Source organism: Arachis duranensis, chromosome 10, assembly GCF_000817695.3.
Source record: "Arachis duranensis cultivar V14167 chromosome 10, aradu.V14167.gnm2.J7QH, whole genome shotgun sequence".
Taxonomy (NCBI): domain Eukaryota; kingdom Viridiplantae; phylum Streptophyta; class Magnoliopsida; order Fabales; family Fabaceae; genus Arachis; species Arachis duranensis.
In genome coordinates this window covers 94,758,800-94,781,124 of record NC_029781.3, presented here as the reverse complement: position 1 = coordinate 94,781,124, position 22,325 = coordinate 94,758,800, and the positions used below count along the sequence as shown (strand labels likewise).

Genomic DNA, 22,325 nt, shown 5'->3' with positions numbered 1-22,325 from the left:
TTTCAGTCAATATTTTTTATTTTTTATTATTAATATTAATATTATTGTACGTGTAATTTTCATAAATTACGATCAATTTCGTTAATCACGATAATCTTTATAAATCGCACTCGACAACTAAATTTTAATTATATTCATTAATTTGATATATGTTAATGCTAAATTAATCACACTAAACAAATAAATTTTTTAATAATGCCAAATAAATTTGATATATATTAGTTATAATTATTAATTGTAGTTATTAAATTAATTTTTTATACCCCATAATTATTTTCTTATATATATCTAAATATATATTATTCAACAACTAAATTTTAACCCAATGATCCTATTAATTATATGTTAATGAAATTTTAACTCAACTAAATATATGGCATTGGACAACTAAAATTTTTAACCTTACAGTTATTGATAAATTTTAACACAACTATTAACTATTTTCTACAATGTCAATGGAATTTTTTAGTGCAACTAATAGTATTATACAGGATTTAATTTTTGTTTGAGTAATAATTTTAAATTATTATTTATTATTAACATAGTTTTCAACTTAATTATTTTTTTAGTTATACTGAAAGTTCATTAAAATAAAAATAAATTTAAAAACAAAAAAAAGCTTCATATTAAAAAATTAAAAAATAACATAACTAAAAATAATCGTCATAACATATAAATTTAAGTAACAAGTCTTAATAAGATCATACCTGCAAAAAAATTAATATAAAATAAAAGGACAAAAGAATATAAATAAAAAAATTAGAAAAACTATCTTTAATAATATACTAAACTCGAGAATAGAATATAACTTAATAGCTATAACAATTGTTAAGAAAAATATAACTTAAATATAAAAGTTTATAATCACGTAATATACTAAGGGGTATATATATAGTATAAAATTAATCTACTTTAAATTAAGAATAGAAATATTTAATTAATGTTAAATTAATTTGATTATCTATTTTTAAAATAAATTATTCTAATTATATGAGATTGATTTATAAAATTAAAAATTTACTATAATTTTTTTAATTAATAATTTTCTTATTTATATATAGTATATATTAATTATTTAATTAATAATTTCCATATTTTCATGATATATTATTTTGTTTAAATAATTCTAAATATTTTTTATTTATACATACATACATATATATTAATTGTACTTAAATATATCACTACAAGAAAAACGTCAAGTACCGTCGGATTTAGTGTTGCTGAGTAGCGGCATCTTTATCGGCAAATTTACTAGCAGTTTAGGCGTAAAATCCAGTGTCAAAATATTATCAGTGGATTTTCGTTTCCGACGGTAAATTTGTCGATAATAATATTCCAATGATCTTATTAATTATATGTTAGTGAAATTTTAACTCAACTAAATATATTGCACTGAAAAATTAAGATTTTTAACCTTACAGTTATTGATAAATTTTAACCCAGTTATTAACTATTTCATACAACATCAATAAAATTCTTTAGTGCAACTAATAGTATTATACAGGATTTAGTTTTTGTTTGAGTAATAATCTAAAAATATTATTTATTATTAACATATTTTTTAAATTGATTATTTTTTTAGTTATACTGAAAGTCAATAAAAATAAAAATAAATTTAAAAACCAAAAAAAAAAAGCTTCATATTAAAAAAATTAAAAGTACCATAACTAAACATAATTGTCATAATATATAAATTGAGGTAACAATTCAAATTTTTCTAATACTAATCTAATTAAATGCTAATATCACTATAAGAAAAATAATGAATATCATTAGATTTAACGTCAGATTTAATGTCAAACGTTAGTTGTGGGTTTATCGGTAGATTTGACAATAAATTCGTCGGGTAAAACAGTTACCATCGGATTTAGTTTTCCAACGGTAATATTTGAAGGAAAAAAAGAAAAATTGGTGCGATCATTACTATCAGAATTATCGGCGAATTTATCCGCTGGTAAATCTGATGGTAAAGCTCAATTAATGGAATGCTGCATTTTGGACATGCTCAATGCGTTATTGTTGGATTTATCCATTGTAAATCCGACGGTAAATTTGCCCTAAATTGGAATCATACGCCCTCCCCCTTATTTTCTGTTTATTTTCTTAGTTGATTATGCCTATAAAGCTAATGTTCAATTGTTCATATCTTATTTTTAGAAAAAAATGAAGTCACGTACAAAACGAAAATTCAGAAAGTACAATGATACCAAACATTAATAGGGTGAACATTCTCTGTAAGTCTTAGAGTCTATTTTCAGTTCTTTCGAATTCTTAATGCTTGAGAAAAAGTGAACAAATTTATATGTTGATTTGGCTGGTAATGATGGAATTTTAATTTGGAGTAAGCTTACTAAATCAATTGCTTAGGTCATTAAGAATAATAAGATATGATATAAGGATTATCTTTTATTGAACATAAAAAGTTCTTAATTGACTTTAATTTTTTTTATAAGCATGCTAACAATACTTTAAGATAAGTTTTTAGTCAAATGTGCATATATACTAAATTTTTTTCTGTTTGTAGAATATGGGAATTACTGTCCTATAGTGTAGTTGGTTATTATACTTTTTTTCTTTTTTTTTTTACTTTAATTTTGTCTATTTTACTTGTTTAATTGGTTGGTATTAGTTATATATGCTTTCGTTCTCTTTTGATGTAGGAGGAGGATGATGACGAGTAAATTTATAAAAAAAATTAAAATTTAAGTTTACCGACGGATTTACCATCGGTAACTATTAATATAGTTATTAGTAAATAATATATTACCATCAAATTTACCGGGAGATAAATCCGACGGCAAAAGTTATTGACAAAAAATTTCCGACAGTAATTAGCGACGAATAAGAAAATTTGCCGGTAAACAATTACCGGCGAGGTTTATACTATCATATTTATTCTGACAGTAAATCTGACGGTAAATAGATTATCGACAAATTTTTTTGGTAAATCTAACGGTATTTGGCAATTTTCTTGTAGTGTATTAGAACTAAATAATATTTAAGCTATTCTAAACATTATACACATATAGATTAGAGTCGTTCTCGTAACAACAACCAACTGAAATAATGTCATTGAATTGAATATTTAGAATCTGTGCAAATTCAGACCATCCTCTTATTAAATAAGCTTCATCATCTACTTTCTATGTACCATGGCAAGATATAAAATAACTACAACGAGAAACTAAACTGACCTTTATTCCCATCAATGGCATTGCATTGACGCATCAGAAAGCTGGTAGTTTAAAAAAAACCACAATATGTTATAAAATATTTTTTATTACAAAAAGTTTAAAAGAAGAAAATCAAATATAGTACCAGTCTTTGAAATTGAATCTCCAAGTCTAACACAATTATTTAAAAACTGAGCCTAAATTGAGGAAATTTAATCTCATTATATGCTACACTTTAAAGATTTTCTGGTCGACGTAGAAAGTATGGAGGGAATGATTGTAAGCCATTGCTAAATAAAAAATCGAGCTCCTCCAAAAAAAGCTAACTTTACCCAGTTTTTATTAGGTTTTTCATAATATATATGTAGATCCAACCATCCTTCAGTAAAATGGAGTTCAATGTCCATTCGTTAAACTCTTACAACCATGTAATTAGAATCCGAATCAATGAATACATTCGAGGTGGTATTTGATAGATGTGGTGCATTGTAAATGATTGCGGTAAAGCACAATCGGGTTGTAAACGTTAAATGAAAAGAATAAGTTTGAGTAAAAACAACTATTAAATTATCAAAAGAATAATAGAATGACAACATAAAAAAATATCATAAAAAATTATAACTAGTTAATACCTTAAAAGGATAAACTTCGATGAAAAATGAAGAATGCATTTTTATTCTATGAAATAGTCAAGAATAAGTAACAAATTAAAAAATGAAACAAAATTCTTTAACTCTTAAATCTAGACTCATAAACTACAAAAGAAACACACTGTATATACATTTTAGTAGTACGAAATTAATTATTGATAGATATCAATATCAATTTCATAATAATAGGATACACACATGCATAATATAGAGAATACATATTAACAAAGTTATTAATGTTAATATCACACTTATGGCTAATTATATTTTATTAAAAATAAGTTGAGAAAAGAGAGTGTTACGGCCCAGCCCAAACGGTTCGCGGGTCAACTCGACCCGATGACAACCCGACCCGGACGACTGGATGCGAACGGATCACAGCGCGACCCGGACACGCGTCCCTGGCTGCTCCTCGCTACAGCTGTGAGGAAGCTTTGAGGAAGGTGGGCCTATCCTCGTAGGGCCCACCTCTGACACGATATAAATAGGGAAGGGCCTGCCCTTCCCTCGAGGTACGTCATATCCATTCACCTAATCATTTTGCCCGCCTGCACATCGCTGACTTGAGCGTCGGAGTGTCTTTGCAGGTGGCACCCCCCTCTTTTCTCTCTCCAAGTGCTCGGCTACTCGGCAGGCCCATCTCCTATACGACAAAAACAAGGGCGTCCCTACTCCCTCTCCTACGTACCCGATCTGTCCGAAAACCGACTACCGAACATTGGCGCCGTCTGTGGGAACTCCCTGCCTAAATGGAAGTCGTGCTGGGTCCCGGAGACCAAGCTCGAGCAGCCGGAGCGGAGGGGGCAGCCTCCGTCGCCTCGCTAAGGGGGCGGCGGAGGTCCCCCCAACAACACACGAGAACACGACCATTCGGGAGAACGGGCGGCGATAGCGCCATAATAATGCAAGAGCTACGCCACAGGGTCCAGAACCTAGAACGACAGCTGGCCGACCGAGAGCAGGATGGACGGACTACCGATCCCAGCTATACCCCGTCTCCCGGGAGCGAGGAGGAAGACTCTCACCGAAGCCGCCCGCGCGCGGCAGATTAACCCGCCGAGCGGCGAGAGGTCGAGAAGACGGGGAAGGGAGATATGAGAGAACACGACAGCCTGTGATAATGGGCGTCACCCCGTTCCACCGATCCATCCTCGAGGTCCGGTTGCCGAAACACTTCGACAAACCAACGGACATGAGGTATGACGGAACTCAAGACCCTCTAGAACACCTCACGGCCTTCGAGGCCAGGATGAATCTGGAGGGAGTGGGGGACGAAGTAAGGTGCCGCGCCTTCCCGGTAACCTTAGCAGGGCCAGCAATCAGATGGTTTAACGGCCTCCCGCAAGGTTCCATCTACAGTTTCTCGGACATCAGCCGTGCATTCCTGGCCCAATTTACAACGCGGATAGCAAAGGCCAAGCACCCGATCAACCTTTTGGGGATAACACAAAGACAAGGAGAGCCGACCCGAAAGTACCTGGATCGGTTCAACGACGAATGCTTGGAAATCGACGGCTTAACCGACTCGGTGGCCAGCCTCTGCTTGACAAACGGCCTCCTCAATGAAAACTTTCGAAAGCACCTTACCACGAAACTAGTTTGGACGATGCACGAGATCCAGACGGTAGCCAAGGAGTATATAAACGACGAGGAAGTCAGCCGAGTCGTGGCTGCCAATAAACGGCAGTCCGGTTACAGCCAAGCTCGGCAACCAGCTAACGGGGAAAGAGCAAAGGAACAAGCCAGGTAGGAGGCATCAAACAAGGCATCTAGACCGTTCCCTCGGGTCAGGAAATTTACTAACTACACTCTACTCACTCTCCCCATCGTGGAAGTCTATCAGCAAATAGCTGAGAAGGGAATTCTACCGAAGCCCCGACCACTTAAAGACCGTACGGGAGGAAACAAGAACTTCTATTGTGATTATCACAAGGGTTATGGCCATCAAACGCAGGACTGTTTTGACCTGAAGGATGCACTAGAACAGGCGATAAGGGAAGGAAAGCTAGCAGCGTTCTCCCATCTCATCAGGGAGCCGAGAAGACGTTATCGCGACCAAGACGAAGAAGGCAAAACCCGTTCGGCCAAGCGGCGACAAGAGCCCGAAGACAGAGATCACGGCCTCACTGTGATAAATGTGGTAACGGCCAAAAACGCCGCGCCAAAATCCCGGTCGTCACACAGGAAAGACGCTAAGGTTTTGACGATCTCATTCCCCCCGGTGCAAAACTCTAAGAAGCCTCCCTCCATTTCTTTCGGCCCGGAAGACCAATGGTTCAACGACGCCCCGGAAAACCCCCCATGGTCATTACGGCCAGAGTGGGAACCGGCCTCGTCAAACGGATCCTTGTCGACACAGGAGCCGATTCAAATATCATGTTCCGCAACGTGTTCGACGCACTAGGGCTAAAGGATGCCGACCTAACGACTCACCAGCACGGGGTTATCGGGTTGGGCGACCACTTTATCAAACTGGACGGGGTTATATCCCTACCAATCTCGGTGGGGCAAGCCCAAGGCCGAAGATCGGCGATGGCCGAGTTCGTAATCCTCCGAGATTCCACTGCCTATAACATCATCTTGGGAAGAAAAACAATCAACGACTTCGAAGCCATAACCAACACAAAGCTGCTAGTCATGAAGTTCGTTACCGATGATGAATCCATAGGGACCATAAGGGGAGACCTTGAGACGGCGGTCGCTTGTGACAACGCCAGCCTCTCCCTTAGAAAGAAGTCCAAGGAAGCATCCGGTGTGTTCCTAGCCGACCTAGATGCCAGAGTGGATGACAAGCCGAGGCCAGAACCAGAAGGGGATCTGGAGAAGTTTAGAATCGGTGACGAAGTGGAAAAGTTCACATTCGTTAACAAGAACCTCCCACATGAGTTGAAGGGGCCTTTGATCGAAATGATAAGAGCCAACAGGGACTTGTTCGCCTGGACTCCAGCCGACATGCCCAGAGTCATGTCACATCACCTGGCCGTCAAGCCGAACACCCGTCCAGTAGCCCAAAGAAGGAGGAAGATGTCCCAGGAGAGAGCAGAGGAGGTGGCCAGGCAGACGGCCAGCCTCTTGGAAGCAGGCTTCATACGGGAAGTGGACTACTCGACATGGCTCTCGAATGTGGTATTAGTGAGAAAACACAACGGCAAGTGGAGAATGTGCGTAGACTATTCTTACCTTAACAAAGCATGCCCCAAAGATTGCTTCCCCCTCCCAAACATAGATGCGCTCGTCGACGCCGCGGCGGGATATCGGTATCTAAGTTTCATGGACGCCTACTCCGGTTACAATCAGATACCGATGCACCGCCCAGACGAGGACAAGACGGCGTTCATAACGCCAGGAGGAACTTTCTGCTATAAGGTAATGCCATTCGGCCTGAAAAATGCGGGGGCAACATATCAAAGGCTGATGAACAGGATATTCCACGACCTCATAGGGAAAACAGTTGAAGTCTACGTGGACGACATCCTGGCAAAAACAACACGACCTGACGACCTCTTGGACGACCTGGCGAGCGTATTCGCGTCCCTCTGTCAACACGGTATGAGGCTGAATCCCCTCAAGTGCGCCTTCGCCATGGAAGCCGGCAAGTTCTTGGGATTCATGATAACTCAGAGAGGGGTAGAAGCCAACCCGGAGAAATGCCAGGTAATACTCCACATGAAGAGCCCGGGTTGCATCAAGGACGTCCAAAGGTTGGCAGGACGGTTGACCTCATTATCCCGGTTTCTCGGAGCTTCGGCAGCAAAGGCCCTGCCATTCTTTAACCTCATGAAGAAAGGGATGGCGTTTGAGTGGACGCCCGCATGTGAAGAGGCCTTTCGGCACTTCAAGGAAATCCTGGCGGCACCACCCGTCCTCGGGAAGCCAAAGGACGGGGAACCACTTTACCTATACCTCGCCATAACGAGTGAAGCCCTGGCCGCAGTTCTGGTACGGGAGGACGGAAAAGCTCAACAGCCAGTCCTATTTCATAAGCAGGGCCTTGCAAGGGGCAGAATTAAGGTACAGCAAGTTGGAAAAGCTAGCCCTAGCACTTCTGACTTCTTCACGAAGGTTAAAACAGTACTTCCAGAGTCACCAGGTTGTCGTCAGAACGGACCAAGGGATCCGGCAAGTACTTCAAAAACCCGATCTGGCGGGAAGGATGATGACTTGGTCCATTGAACTCTCCCAGTATGACATACGATACGAACCCCGGCAAGCCATCAAGGCGCAGGCGATGGCAGATTTTCTAGTAGAAGTAACGGGGGACCCAACCGAAGAAGTGAGTACACGGTGGAAGCTCCATGTGGACGGAGCCTCCAACCAGACCTTCGGAGGTGCCGGGATCATCCTGGAAAGCCCGATTGGGGTTGTATACGAACAATCGGTCAGATTCGAGTTTCCCATCTCGAACAACCAGGCAGAATATGAAGCCCTTATAGGAGGCTTAACCCTAGCAGCGGAAGTCGGCGCAAGAAGACTAGAAATATGCAGCGATTCCCAAGTCGTCACCTCCCAAGTAAACGGTAACTACCAAGCCAAAGACCCTTTGTTACAAAAGTACTTGGAAAAAGTTAAAAGCTTGAGCCAAAAGTTTGAAGAGGTCACGGTCCACCACGTACCTAGAGAAAGGAACACACGGGCAGACCTCCTATCAAAGTTGGCCAGCACAAAGCCGGGAGAAGGCAACCGGTCTCTTATCCAAGGCATGACGAGAGAACCAGCGATCACACTGCACATGACAAGCCTAGGTTCTTCTTGGCTAGACCCCATCACCAACTTCCTAGAACACGGCAAACTCCCTAGTGACGAAAAGGACGCGGCGAAATTGAGAAGGGAAGCGGCCAAATACGCCGTCATCCAAGGACAGCTGTTCAGAAAAGGGCTCAACCAACCCCTACTGAAGTGCCTACACCCCGACCAGACGAACTACGTCCTCAAGGAAGTCCATGAGGGCTGCTGTGGGCACCACATCGGAGGCAAGGCCCTAGCGAGGAAACTAATCCGAGCCGGATACTATTGGCCGTCAATGATGGCAGACTCCAAAGAGTTTGTCAAAAAATGCGTAAAGTGCCAACAGAACGCCAACTTTGCCAGGGCACCGGCCTCCGAGTTAATCTTGCTAACGACCTCCCGGCCATTTTCTCAATGGGGAGTCGACCTCTTAGGGCCCTTCCCAGTCGGCCCTGGACAAGTCAAGTACCTCATAGTCGCAATTGACTACTACACCAAATGGATAGAAGCCGAACCACTGGCTAGCATATCCTCGTCCAATTGCAGGAAATTCATGTGGAGGTAGGTGATAACGCGATTTGGGATACCGGAAGTCGTCATCTCAGACAACGGCACGCAATTTACCGACAAGAAGTTCACGGAATTTCTCAACGGCCTGGGTATAAGGCAAAGGTTCTCTTCGGTAGAACACCCTCAGACGAACGGACAAGTGGAGTCCGCCAACAAGATTATCCTTTCAGGGCTAAAAAAGAGGTTGGATAATAAAAAGGGTGCTTGGGCCGACAAACTAGCAGCGGTTCTATGGTCCTACCGAACAACCGAACAATCCTCCACTAAGGAAACTCCTTTCCGGCTAACATATGGGGTGGACGCAGTAATACCCGTAGAGATCGGTAAGCCGAGCCCGCGGTTACTTTTGAAAGGAGTAGAGGAAACCGTAGAAAAGGACCTGATAGATGAAGCCAGGGAAATGGCCCATTTGACAGAAACAGCGCTAAAACAAAGAATGGCTCTGCGCTATAACACCAAAGTGCTCAAGAGGGAATTCGAACCAAACGACCTCGTCCTGAGGCGAAATGATATCGGCCTACCGACCCCTGGAGAAGGCAAGCTAGCGGCAAACTGGGAAGGCCCCTACAGAGTCAAAAAAGTGATGGGGAAAGGTGCCTTCAAGTTAGAAAGGCTTGACGGCAAAGAAGTCCCGAGGACATGGAATGCAAACAACCTGAGAAGATTCTACTCCTAGAGGACGGCCCGACAAGCCGACCAATCTAGCTAAGTAGTTAATTTGCAAATTTAAATTTTGAACTTTTCATAGCGACTTACGAGTCCTTCATACGATTACCGAATAAGATATACTTGTGCAAATTTTCTCTTCTGTTTTGTCCCCCAATTCTCCAGATAAACCATCCTGTCACGGCCAACGACGACGCGCGACACCGGGACTGATCACCCCGGGAGCCCGTCAACCGCCGTCTGTAACAAATGACTACGCGAAAGGCCACGAGCCGTTGATATAAATGACGACTATAAACCAAAAACGGTTAATAGAAACGATAACACGACCAGACGAATAAGAAAAAGTTTACTACGCCAACGCGAGCAAACGACTAAAAAAGTCATCGTTCATAAGCCAAAATAAGCGGCTAAACTCAAATTGTTCATAAGCCAAAATAAAACGGCTAAACAAAAAGCTTTAAACAGAAGATTCATTTCTTGGGGACATCGACAACTTTGCCGTCTTGAATGACTTTGAGAACACCAATCGCCGACGTGTCAAACTCGGGAGCAATGACTTTGACTTGCGCCTTAAGAGCCTCCTCGGTCGCCAAAATCGCACCCTTCCCCTGCTTCACGACATCTTTATACTTGGCCTTCCACGATGCCAATTCGGCCTCCACGGCCTGCTTTTCCTTCTCCATCTCGGCCACCTGTTTCTGCGCCGCGCCGACTTGGCTCTCCAAAGTCATTTCACGTTCGACAAGACGAGAAACCGTGGCATCCGAGTCTTTTAACTTCTTCTCAGCAGTGGCGGCTTTCTCCTCGGCAGCAGTAGCCTTCTTCTCGGTGACGTCAAGTTTCTCATTTGATTGGGTCAATTGCTCCCGGAGAGTCTCAACTTCACTCTTTAGCTCGTTGGTAGCCTTCCCAGTAGATTCCAACCTTCTACGGAGGGACTCCATCCCGGATAGCTCAAACTCGGCCTTCCGGGCTATCACGGCGCCACGTAAAAGGGTACGGTACATCCACCTCGCCTGCCCGGCAAGGGAAGACTCATGGAAGTACTCCTCGGTACCAGGAATCAGCTGGGAATCTATAAAGTTCCCTGCATCAAAATTCCTCTCCATAACAGTAAGAACCCCTTCAGGACTGGACGACGTTTTTCTCTTCCTCTTAAGGCTGGGGACCTCTTCCACCTCGTCGTCGGCTTCCGGGTTAGACGTTGAGCCCCCGGTGCCAATCACCTCGCGGAATGGGGAAACGTGAACCGCTTTGTCGACCTCAACCTGAGCAGCTTGGGCCGAGGTCCCAGTCCCGTCAATGGCGGCCTTTGTTCTCGGTAGTAGCCTTGTCCTCCGGATGAGCCGCAGACTTCTCGGCGGCAGATTTTTCATTGTCCCCTTTGTTGTCACTAGTACACAAGAAAGTCTGAAATAAGTTGGGAAGACCAGTTACCGAGGCAGACATCTCCACTGCAGAAAAGCAAATGAGGTCGGTTAGTCGCTACAAATTATTAGCAAAAGCAAAAAGATAAAGGATAAGTAAAGGCTTCTCACAAATATAATTACGACCGGCCTCCCGATCACCCATAAGAAGATGAGGATTTACATGATTCCTCCCAAAGACTGCCATCAACACATCGGCAATCTTCCTATCTACCGCAGACATACCCCTATAGGTTACCTTAACAAAGGCGTTTGACCCCGCTCCGAAACTCCAATAGGTCGGAATAAGGCGTACCCCCTCTAACGACAGCCAAAAAGGATGACGACCTTTGACGGGGCGGACCTTGAAATATTTGTCCTTAAACCCATGATAGGAGTCTTCAAATAAACCAAAAATCCTCCGACCTTGGGCAGACCGGAAGGACATAAACCCCTTTTTATGTTTCCCCTCCTTCGAGGGGTTAGTAAGGTTGAAGAAGAAAAGGAAGACATCCACAGACACCAGAAGCTCAAGATACTCACAAACCATCTCGAAGCAGCGGATTGAGGCCCAGCTATTCGGATGCAACTGCGACGGCGCCATGGACACACGGCTTAAAAGCGCCATCTGAAAGGCGGAAAATGGGATACGAACCCCAACTTGGGTAAACATGGACTTGTAGAACCAAATCCAGTCGGCTACTCGGGGGTGGTGGAGATTGATCTCGTACAACCTCTCGTGAGGAGCAGGGACGAAGACGTCATAATTAGATTCTTCATCAGTCCCTCCGCACAAGTATTCGGCTTGTCGGAACTCGGTGAGTTCCTCCTCACCCATTTGGTTGGGCGAATCCTTCACGTCGGAAACGACCCAGGCATAGGGATCGTATGCAGCGGGAGAAGGAGAAGCCCGGGAGACCGTGCGAGCTATACCTACATGGGGGGACCATCCAGTCAGTCTAAGAGATCGGTTGCTCGGGCCGAGCACAGACGCTACCCCCACTACTCCTCAACTAAGGGTGAAACACTATAAGTGTACAGGGAAAAACCTACCCTGGAATGATATCCCCCCCTAACGCGTATAACCACCATTGAAAGGCTACACAACAACAGTAAAAAACCAAACAGCAAGCATGCAAGAACGAAGCATGAAGCACATAAGAAAAGAATTTGAAGAATTACCTGAATTGATGGAAGGAGAATGATATTGCAAGACTGGGAAGATGCAAGGAGGATGTACGAAAGCACCGCAGCAACGCTCTGAAATCTTGTAACAAGGCGAGGGAAGGAGAGAGATGGGAAGTATGAAGAAAGGCAGAAGCACAAAACCAATTGTTTAAAAAACTGCCTTCCAAGAAGCGCGAAACACCTGGGGGCAAAATGGTCTTTGCAAACGGGATTTTTTCAACCCCATTATGAGCATTCAATGCTTCGCACAAGGAACGATACGGCGAAACGGTTGCATATGCAAACCAAAGGACGCGCGTTAAGGGCACTTTCTCCCCACGTGCGGCCGAGTTGACGAGAACGAACGAAGCAGGAGACGACACGCCACTAATAGTCCCCACGACTACCACTGGCGCGTGGGGGCACTGTTACGGCCCAGCCCAAACGGCTCGCGGGTCAACTCGACCCGATGACAACCCGACCCGGACGACTGGATGCGAACGGATCACAGCGCGACCAGGACACGCGTCCTTGGCTGCTCCTCGCTACAGCTGTGAGGAAGCTTCGAGGAAGGTGGGCCTATCCTCGTAGGGCCCACCTCTGACACGATATAAATAGGGAAGGGCCTGCCCTTCCCTCGAGGTACGTCATATCCATTCACCTAATCATTTTGCCCGCCTGCACATCGCTAACTTGAGCGTCGGAGTGTCTTTGCAGGTGGCACCCCCCCTCTTTTCTCTCACCAAGTGCTCGGCTACTCGGCAGGCCCATCTCCTATACGACAAAAACAAGGGCGTCCCTACTCCCTCTCCTACGTACCCGATCTGTTCGGAAACCGACTACCGAACAGAGAGATATATATATTTGTATCAGAATGCGTTACGTTAGTATTTTTGGTGTTAGAATGTTATCTGTTGTAGAATAATATAATGATTAGCTAAAACCTAATATAATGCACGATCTAAATTTTGTTGATAATTAATTGTGATTAATTTATGCAGTTGCAATTAAGATTTATTGACACGTAATTTTAGTAGGAGAAGGCTTATTCATGATGATGTAATAACCAATTATTTAGATTTAGGAGGGGTTAATCTTTGAATTTTCGGGTGAAAGATAATTCATTTTTTAAATTATTTCAAAAAAATTTGTTGGTCATATTAATCCTAAAAAATATAACTGTAAATAATTAAATTGATCTTTTTGTCAGTTAGATAATAATATTTCACATTAAGTATTTTGTATTACGATGAAATAAAAGGTTAATGTCACAAAATAATTTTTTATATTTTAATGTAAAATTTGGTCAAACTATAATTAATTAAATAATAAATTAAATAGGAGTGAATATAGTTAGAAAATCTAACAATCGGAATTGGATAATTTAAATATGATATTTGGACTCAGTGTATTTTTCTGAGTCGGAAAACATAGTTTTCTGAATAAAAATGCGCACTGGAAATTTGACCGGCAGTACTGGCTGCGATCTGTCTGGTACTGTGGCTGAGAAAATTAATTAGAAGTGAATAATTTTAAAAAATAAGAATTTATAATTTAGGAAGATAAAAATATTTAAAATACGGTTTAAAGCTCTAATCTTAAAGGTTTTGGCTCAAAATTGGACCAACGAACTAAACCAAGTAAACCGAGCCCAAGTGGGCTCAAGACCCAACATATATAAATATTAGTTATGAGCATTTCAGCTCATAAACCCTAAAAATGAGAAGGAGGGGCACTGAAATGGAGAAGAGAGAAAATCTTATCTCCATCAAACTTCAAATCACCATAACTTTTGATCCGGAACTCCAATTGACGAGTCGTTTACGGTCACGCGTCGCTCTTTTCATCCTCTACAATTCTATCTAAGTTTTGTGGTGAGTATCCCATTGTCCTCTTCCCAGTTTTCATTTTTCTATTTAAATTCGAATTTGGTTTGGGTTTTGAGAAAATCTTGTGATTTTGGTTGTTTAGGAGTGCTCTAGTATGAGACATGGGTGATATTCATCACAAACTTCAGTGGGTTAAGGTAAAAAAAAACCCTCCAACCCTTGTGGTTTATCATTTTCATAAACCCTAGGTTGATGTATATATGTAAAATTGGTTATGTTAGTGAATTTGTTAATTTTGGTGCACAATGAAAAGATTCAACTTGCTTGTAGAACTTTGGTGTAGAGGTTTAAGATTGTGGGTCTTGGAGAAGAGAATTCAAGTTTGGGTATGAACCGCCGTCATTAAGGTACTAAAATGTATAGTTGATATGCAATGTAAATTAATGATTCGGTTGAGAATTATGTGAATTATATGTTTGGTGTGTTGAGAAATTGATAAATTGGATAATGAATATTAGTTTGTGGAATATTCATTTAAATTGTGAATTTGGGCTGGAGGCCGTGAATCTTTGGGCCGGAGGCCAGAAAGAGGTAAGAAAGGTAAGTGATGTGTGTATTGTGTGATGTCATATAAGATTGAAGGGAATTGTGATTGTTGTTATTTGGTTACAAGGGATTGTAGGGATTATGTGGTTATTGATTTTGAGGGAGGAATTGATGTCTTTGTTGATAATGCACATGAGTTGTATATGATAACATGGATTTATATGTATTGGGGGTTGATGGAATTGGTATTGTTGGAACTTAAAATGTGGAATGAAATATATGATATGATATTTTGTTTGAAATTGAGTTATTTGATTGAGATTGGTCAAAATGGTGGATTGGTGGGTTGTGAATTTAATGAGAATGTTGAAAATATGAGTTGAGGAGGCGTGAGATTGATTTTAGTAAGTTTTGGTTGGTTTTGAAAAGGTTTGAAATTTGGTTTGTGTTGAAAATTTAGTTTTGTTGGTTTTTATGAAAGTTGTGATTTTGGCCTACTTTGACGGAGCATAATTTGGACTCCAAATTCCCAATTTGTATCAAACTTGTTTAGAAATAAAATTGGATTCGAGATATTTATGTCGTTGGAAGAACGGGTTGAAAATGATTTGAAACGAAAAATTTATGCCCGACGAAAGTTTGGGGTTTGAAAATGTAATCATGTAGCTTTTTAAACTTAGTAAAATTTTTGGTAAAACGTACTCCGTCGCGCACATATGGCCGACGTGCACGTGTCACTCATGATTTTCACTCTCTCACGCGTGCGCCTGGCCAACGTGTATGCATCGCTTTGTTGATACAGGTGCTCCAGTAGAAAATCCAGAGAGTTACGCAAGTACTGTGCCGGTTTTGTGCGAGGAGCACAAAACGCACCCACACGTACGCGTGACTGACGCGCACACGTTACACTACCTCTCTGCTTTCTATGCGTGCGCATGGGCGATGCTCATGCGTCACCTTACTTTTTTGCCATCCACGCGTGCACGTGGGCGACAAGCACGCGTGACCCCATTTTTAGCAAAAATTGATTTTTGAGCTTTTAAAGCCAAATTTCAGACTTCTAAGCCTCTATTTTCATCCTCTAAGTCCTAAAATTTTATAGTATGTCTAGTAATGAAAAGAAGTTAGGAGATGTGGTTACTTGTGGTTACTGTCCAATGGTCAGCTACCAAGACTTGGCGGGTTGGCTTTATAATCGACAGATGAGACTCATCAGTCATAGGGCATGCATACATCATTTGCATATGTTTGAATTGTTTGGGTTTGCCTATTTGTTTTGGATTGCTATATCATATATGCTATGTTACCTGATTATGTGCTACTTGTTTTACGTGTACCTTATTGTGTATTACTTGCCTATATTGCTTGTATTTGTACAACTGAGATGTCCCTCATGCTGGTGTCAGTTGACGCTGAGGGCTGTTCTTGATGAGATGAGTTGATGATGTAATTGAATAATGATGATGATTATTGAATGAGGTAATTGAGCTCCCTGGGTAGACACAGTGAAGTGATTTCACTTGCTCCAGGTAGAGAATAAGATCATTTGAGTTCCCTGGGTTGACGTAGTGAAGTGATTACTTGCTCCAGGTAGAGAATGAGATAAATTGAGTTCCCTGGGTAGACACAGTGAAGTGATTTCACTTGTTCCAGATAAAGAATGAGATAATTTGAGTTCCTTGGGTAGACGCAGTGAAGTGATTTTACTTGCTCCAGGTGAGGATATGAGGTAACGATATAGAATTGTTGAGACAGAATGGCTAGGGATGGTTTCGTTTATAATTCTGATTGTGAATCGTCGGAGAGTTAGAAAGCTGGGAAGCATAAGGAATATGAATCAAATTTAGCATTCTCTTATGACAGTTGCCTATTTATAGATTAGCGAGAACATAGGATGAATATTTGGTGAAAGGAAGTTTAGGATGCTTAGTGAGTTTTTATTACAATGTATTGTATTTATTTGGCACTTTTATCGTACTGGAAACCCATGGGTCGGGGGTTCTCATTCCGTATATATCTCTCACTTTTCAGATACAGATCTAGGTACTCAAAAGTGAGCTGTGGTTCATCTGAGAGATGGCGAAGATCTTTATATTCTCCACTTTATATTTTGCTTAGAATCTCTCCACCTTTATTTTGAAAAGCTTATATTATGTATTAAACTCTTTTGAACTTGCCTATAGAGGCTCTTATGTTTCTTTGGGAAAAATTAGGAGATATTGTTGTCAACTACTGTTATACTGTACCTAGCTGGCCTAAACTTCGTGGATCGCGACTAGTGGCTATTTACTTATGTTATATATCTATATACTGTCCTTCTCTTATTCTCCTTTATGACTTTATCCTTATAACACTTTTGACCTCACGTTTTATCTTCTAGCTGTCGATGCGTGAGTGATACGACTTCGCGATTTTATTTTACTCTTTTCAGACTTTTCGATTAATACTCCTTTCAATTTTACTTATAATTATGTATAAAAAAATTTCTCTTGAGAGTCGTACCACCTTATTATCATTTGACTTATGACTTGAACTTGATGATTGAGAAACAAGTACACAAATTGAAATATTTGAAAAATAAAATTTAGAATATTAATTTTTTTATATAAAAAATAATTTTATCAGATTTTAACATGATAATAAACATAGGCATAATTAGTTATATAATTTGCAACCATTGAATTTGTTTTTCAACGATTCAAATCCTGCACTTTAAACAAGTTTAGTAATATTTTTTCTAATCATGCTACATGTATATTAAAATTAATTATCAGATTCGAATTCACCTCATTTGTACCGTCGGATTGTCTATTAAGTCTCCATCCTCATTTTTGTCATCGATTTCATAGTTGGCTTCAAACTTCTCTTCACTGTCGTTGTTATCTTCTTCCCAATGTATATTACCGATTTCATCAATGTTGACATCCTCGCCAACCGAATCCATCCCCATAAGCTGTTCAAACTCAATGTACAGCTCGATCATCGGCACATGAAATCGGGTTTGTTGAGAAATACAGAACATATGTTGCATACTTGCATCATCAGTGATGAACATCATTTGAAACTGTATCAACCCACTAAATACTTATACAAGATTTCTGTATAAAATGTTGCTCACCCTTTTTAAAATGTGACTTTGTATGTTATCATACAGACCATTTTATAACTCCACAAAACTGATGGTGCACGGAATAGCAAACGATAAGGGACATTCACAAATAAAAGTCACTCCTTCGTGTGTTTTTGGTATAATCTCACAATTATAATATACTCGCAAATTTACAACACCTTACATAACCTCAGCCTCACCTAACTCTACTTTTTTGACATAGTTAACTGCCAAAAAAGCACACTACTATGGACTTTATGCAAGAAAGAGTAAGAGGAGAAGTGCAGATGAAGATGAATGAAATTGCGGTTCGTATTTATAGGCAAAGCTGTGGATTAAAATATTATTTTGTGTACAAAACGCAACCTACGTTTTGGGGCCTCCAAAAAAATTTTTCTGACACTCACAAAATGCAACCTGTATTTGTGGGCTTCAAAAAAAAATTGAATTTTGTGACTCCAAAAACGCAACCTGCGTTTAGCCTACACAAAAAAAAAAAACAAAAATCTAAAAATGCAACTTGCGTTTAGTATGTTTCAAAAAAAAATTAAAAAGTTCCAAAGGCAGCTTGCATTTTACATCTAACACCATAGTAGAGCACTTTTTTTTCACACGTCCATTTCATAGAGTTACGCCTTATTTCTTTCCATAATGGAAAAAATCAACCGTCACAATATCATATGAATTTTTTTAATTTAAATAAATGGAGATTTAATTTGAACCATTTGAAGATACTTTCTAATTATGTGTAAATAGTAAAATTGATATAACATCCACATTATAACAATAGCAATGGCAAACTAAATGACCTATTGAGTAGTTCGGTCCATTCACAAAAATTTGATTAATCTAATTTAAACTTTGATTAAAAAATAAAGAACTATACATGTATCCATTCTTCACACAAACTTTTTCATCTTTATTAGGGTGAATTTAAACTCGAGACAACTAAAACAAATTCGAGTTTCTTTGGAAAATGTCCAACTTGATGTTGGTATATCTTCGACAAATAATAATGTCAGCATCATTAACTGTTGGTAAAATAGTTTGGCAGATTATTTTATTTGTATTATTACGGATAATTATAGCGTCAGTATTAACAAAAATAAAAAAATTGAAAGTACCACTTATAAACTTAATTATTTTTTTATTTAATAGTTCCATGGTAATATATAAGTATACAAGACATCACGAATTTTACATCCATGAGTAATAACAAATTATTAAATTCCAATATTTAGATATTTTATTTTAACATAGGTGGTAATGTTACATTATTTGTAACAGTATGCACGTAGGCACTAGTTTTGTTTTTCAGCATCTACAGCAATGTGGTGTTCTTCTATTGTGCTTAACTTTGCACATGTACAATGGCCATATAGACACGCAGGAAATAGTGGATCACAATATGGTTGTAGATATGCGCAATTTCCAGGGCAACCCTTTGTCTCAGGCACCACTTTTCTTGGTATTTTTGGGACATCAAATCCTACACAAAAATATTTAAAAAATAAAATGAAAAACAGAGTCACATACATAATATATTTAGAACATCATAGTAGAAAATTTATAATGTTTTCACAAACACATAGAGGTCGAAGAAAAATAATTAACAGCATTGTTTTAAGAGACACAATCACAAAGTATATGCAAAATTAGTAGGTCTTAGATAATATAATTATTTAGATATAAAAAAAAAAGAACACATATAAGATGAAAAAGAAAATACCGTTGGTGACTACTAAAGCGAAAAAGATCATTACAAATGCTATCTTGATTGCAATCTTCACCATGTTTTCTAGTTCTTTGAATTAAAAAATAAAGCCTAGATTAGAGTCACAAAAAAATATTTTGTTTTTCAATAATGACTTGGATTCATTAAGGCCTTCTCATGCAAATTTATAGAGCTGTCGAAAATTAACAATAAATTATAATATGTACATAAAATATTTAATTTTGGATTTTTTTAATTATATTCCATTCATAGTTTAGTAACTACCAAAATCAAATATATTCTCTCATTATTCATATTTTTAGTAAATTACTTTTTTCTAAAATTAATCCTCTTTTTAAATAATACTGAAATATAATTTTTTTCCCAAATTATTTTTCGCTTTGATAATTTTTATTCTAATAATATTCTTGTGTGTTTGCGCATTTAAACTAAAATATTTAATTTTGGATTTTTTTTAATTATATTCCATTCATAGTTTAGCAACTACCAAAATAAAATATATTCTCTCATTATTCATATTTTTAGTAAATTATTTTTTTCTAAAATTAATCGTTTTTTTAATTAATACTGAAATATAATTTTTCCCCAAATTATTTGCCGCTTTCAATACTAGAAAACTAGTTAATACAGACGGATATTTCAGACGGATTTTATCCCACGAAAATACAGATGGAATTTCAGAGGGATTTTTTGTCGGAAAAGAAAAAAATGAATTAACATAAATTACAGACAGAAAAAAGAATCCATCGATAATTCTGTTGGAAAAATTAATTTTTTTCCGTAGAAAATAGTTACAGACGAAAAATCCGTCTGTAATTAAATGAACAAAAATTACTGCATTTTATTAAATTATTACAGACAAAAAATCTGTCTGTAATTTAAATTTTTCCATCGGAAATATTAAAATAAAGAGATGGGTCACTTTACTTCCAATCCTTCAGTTCACTCTTTTTTCCCGTTCTCCTTGAATTACTCTCATCCCTTCTCTCTCCATTGAAGATGTGACTTCCTCTTCTGTCGCCGCCGCCACCGCCGCCGCCGCTCGCGTCGCACAAGCTCCTTCCACCGCTGCTCTCAATGCGGTTGCTCCTTTCGTCGTCACACGAGCTCTCTCGGTCGTGCTCTTGTCTTACGAGCTCCCTCCGCCGCCATTCTCGCGCTGCTTCTTCTCTCCTCGCCGGAGGTTTGTCATCGTCTCTTCTCGTCGCTGTTAGTTTAGGTAGGCCTCCGCCTCCTTCTCATCCCTATCCCTAACCCTTCCATTGTGATTCTGTTCTGATTTCATGATCCCTAGCCCTAACCCTGTCCTTTCCCTGTTTTGATTGAACTTCAAAATCAAAGAATACGATCGACGAGAGCTCTTATGTTTGCAATCAGTTGTTGCTTGCTGCAGAGAACGGAATTTCTAAATTCTAAGGTATGATTTTTGTATATTCCTATAATTTGTGAAATCTGAAACATAATTTCTATGATTGTAGTATAGAATGAACTTTGTTTATGAACTATATATTTGAATTGCTGAGATATTTTATCTGGAGTTTGCATGCATATTCTTGTTATCACTTGATTTTGGCTCCTCCTTCTTGTCCTTGTCTGAATCTGCTAAATTACAGACAGATAACTCATTTTTTTCAGTATTTTTGAAACAAGAGATATGACAGTAACACAACTCCAAAGGCAACAACGTGTTTAATTGATTCTGATCTTGCCGTTGCTCTTGTCTTTCAACAACAGCACTATCATCATGCTTTTGATTTAACCTCAAGTTACTCTCTTTCTCACTCTCTTATCTTTCACTCACTCACTCTCAATTTATCAAATATACCTTATCTCTCACTCACTCACTCTCCTATTTATCAAATAATAGGGCTGGGAAGGGAAAACTTGTAGTTGTGGACTCCAATGATCAAACTAAGCTTAAACATGAGGATCAGAAGGTTTGTTTCATTGTTTGTGTGCTACTGCTTGTGCTTACTATTTCAATTTCTGTTTCATTAGTAGTACTGATTTTTACATTTTTATATAAACATTTTTCTAGACTCTTCGTAGACTGGCTCAGAATTGTGAGGCTGCTAAGAAGAGTCGATTGAGGAAGAAGGTAAATTAATTGCTCCCAACTTGATATGTTAGATTGCTCAATTGAACCTAAACTTAAGCCCCAACCATTGAATGATTGATATGTGTTGGTTTTTCAATAGGCATATGTGCAGCAATTGGAGAATAGTAGAGTTAGGCTTGCACAATTAGAGCAAGAACTTCAGTCATCCAATTTCACGGTTTGTTCCTCATGCTCTTCCTACTTCAAATTTCTTATCTTTTGTTGCAAAGGGTACTTCATAGTTAATATAACTTTACATAGCTATAAGAAGCTTCAATGATCAGTATTTAATGAACCAATACTTTTTATCTATTTTTATCTCGAAGCTTTTTTCAGTTAAAATTTATCATAAAGAGAAAAAGAAATTGGACAGTGGAAACGGAGTAATCAAATTGGAGGAAGAAAAGAAAAACACTACAGCTTAAAGGATCAAATACCTTTAAGTTTGGAGGGAACGAGGGATGTTATGTTAGGCCAATTTCACTTTGTCAAAATTTAAAAGTAGAATAAATAGAGTTTATTTAGGTTTTATGTTTGCAGAATTTTATTTTTTTAAATTTATTATTCTAATATTTAGAAGCACTTGCTTGTTTAGAAACACTTGCTTGTTTGTGCTTCTCAGAAGGGTTTGTGCCTCTCACAAGA

At 39.0% G+C, this 22,325-nt stretch overlaps 1 protein-coding gene and 1 long non-coding RNA gene across 2 annotated transcripts; one reads left to right on the top strand and one right to left on the bottom strand.

Annotated features, from left to right (window-relative positions):
* The first annotated feature begins 4,946 nt into the window (after positions 1-4,946).
* Positions 4,947-5,576, top strand: LOC107471008 (uncharacterized). The gene has a single exon (XM_016090448.1). It carries the CDS (start codon positions 4,947-4,949, stop codon positions 5,574-5,576), a length of 630 nt encoding a protein of 209 aa, XP_015945934.1.
* Positions 5,577-18,974: 13,398 nt separating this feature from the next.
* On the bottom strand, positions 18,975-19,711 carry LOC127742395 (uncharacterized). Its single transcript, XR_008003607.1, has 2 exons — positions 19,577-19,711; positions 18,975-19,336 (listed from the first exon to the last, which is right to left on the bottom strand). It is a non-coding gene; the product is annotated as an uncharacterized LOC127742395 (long non-coding RNA).
* Between the last annotated feature and the right edge of the window lie 2,614 nt (positions 19,712-22,325).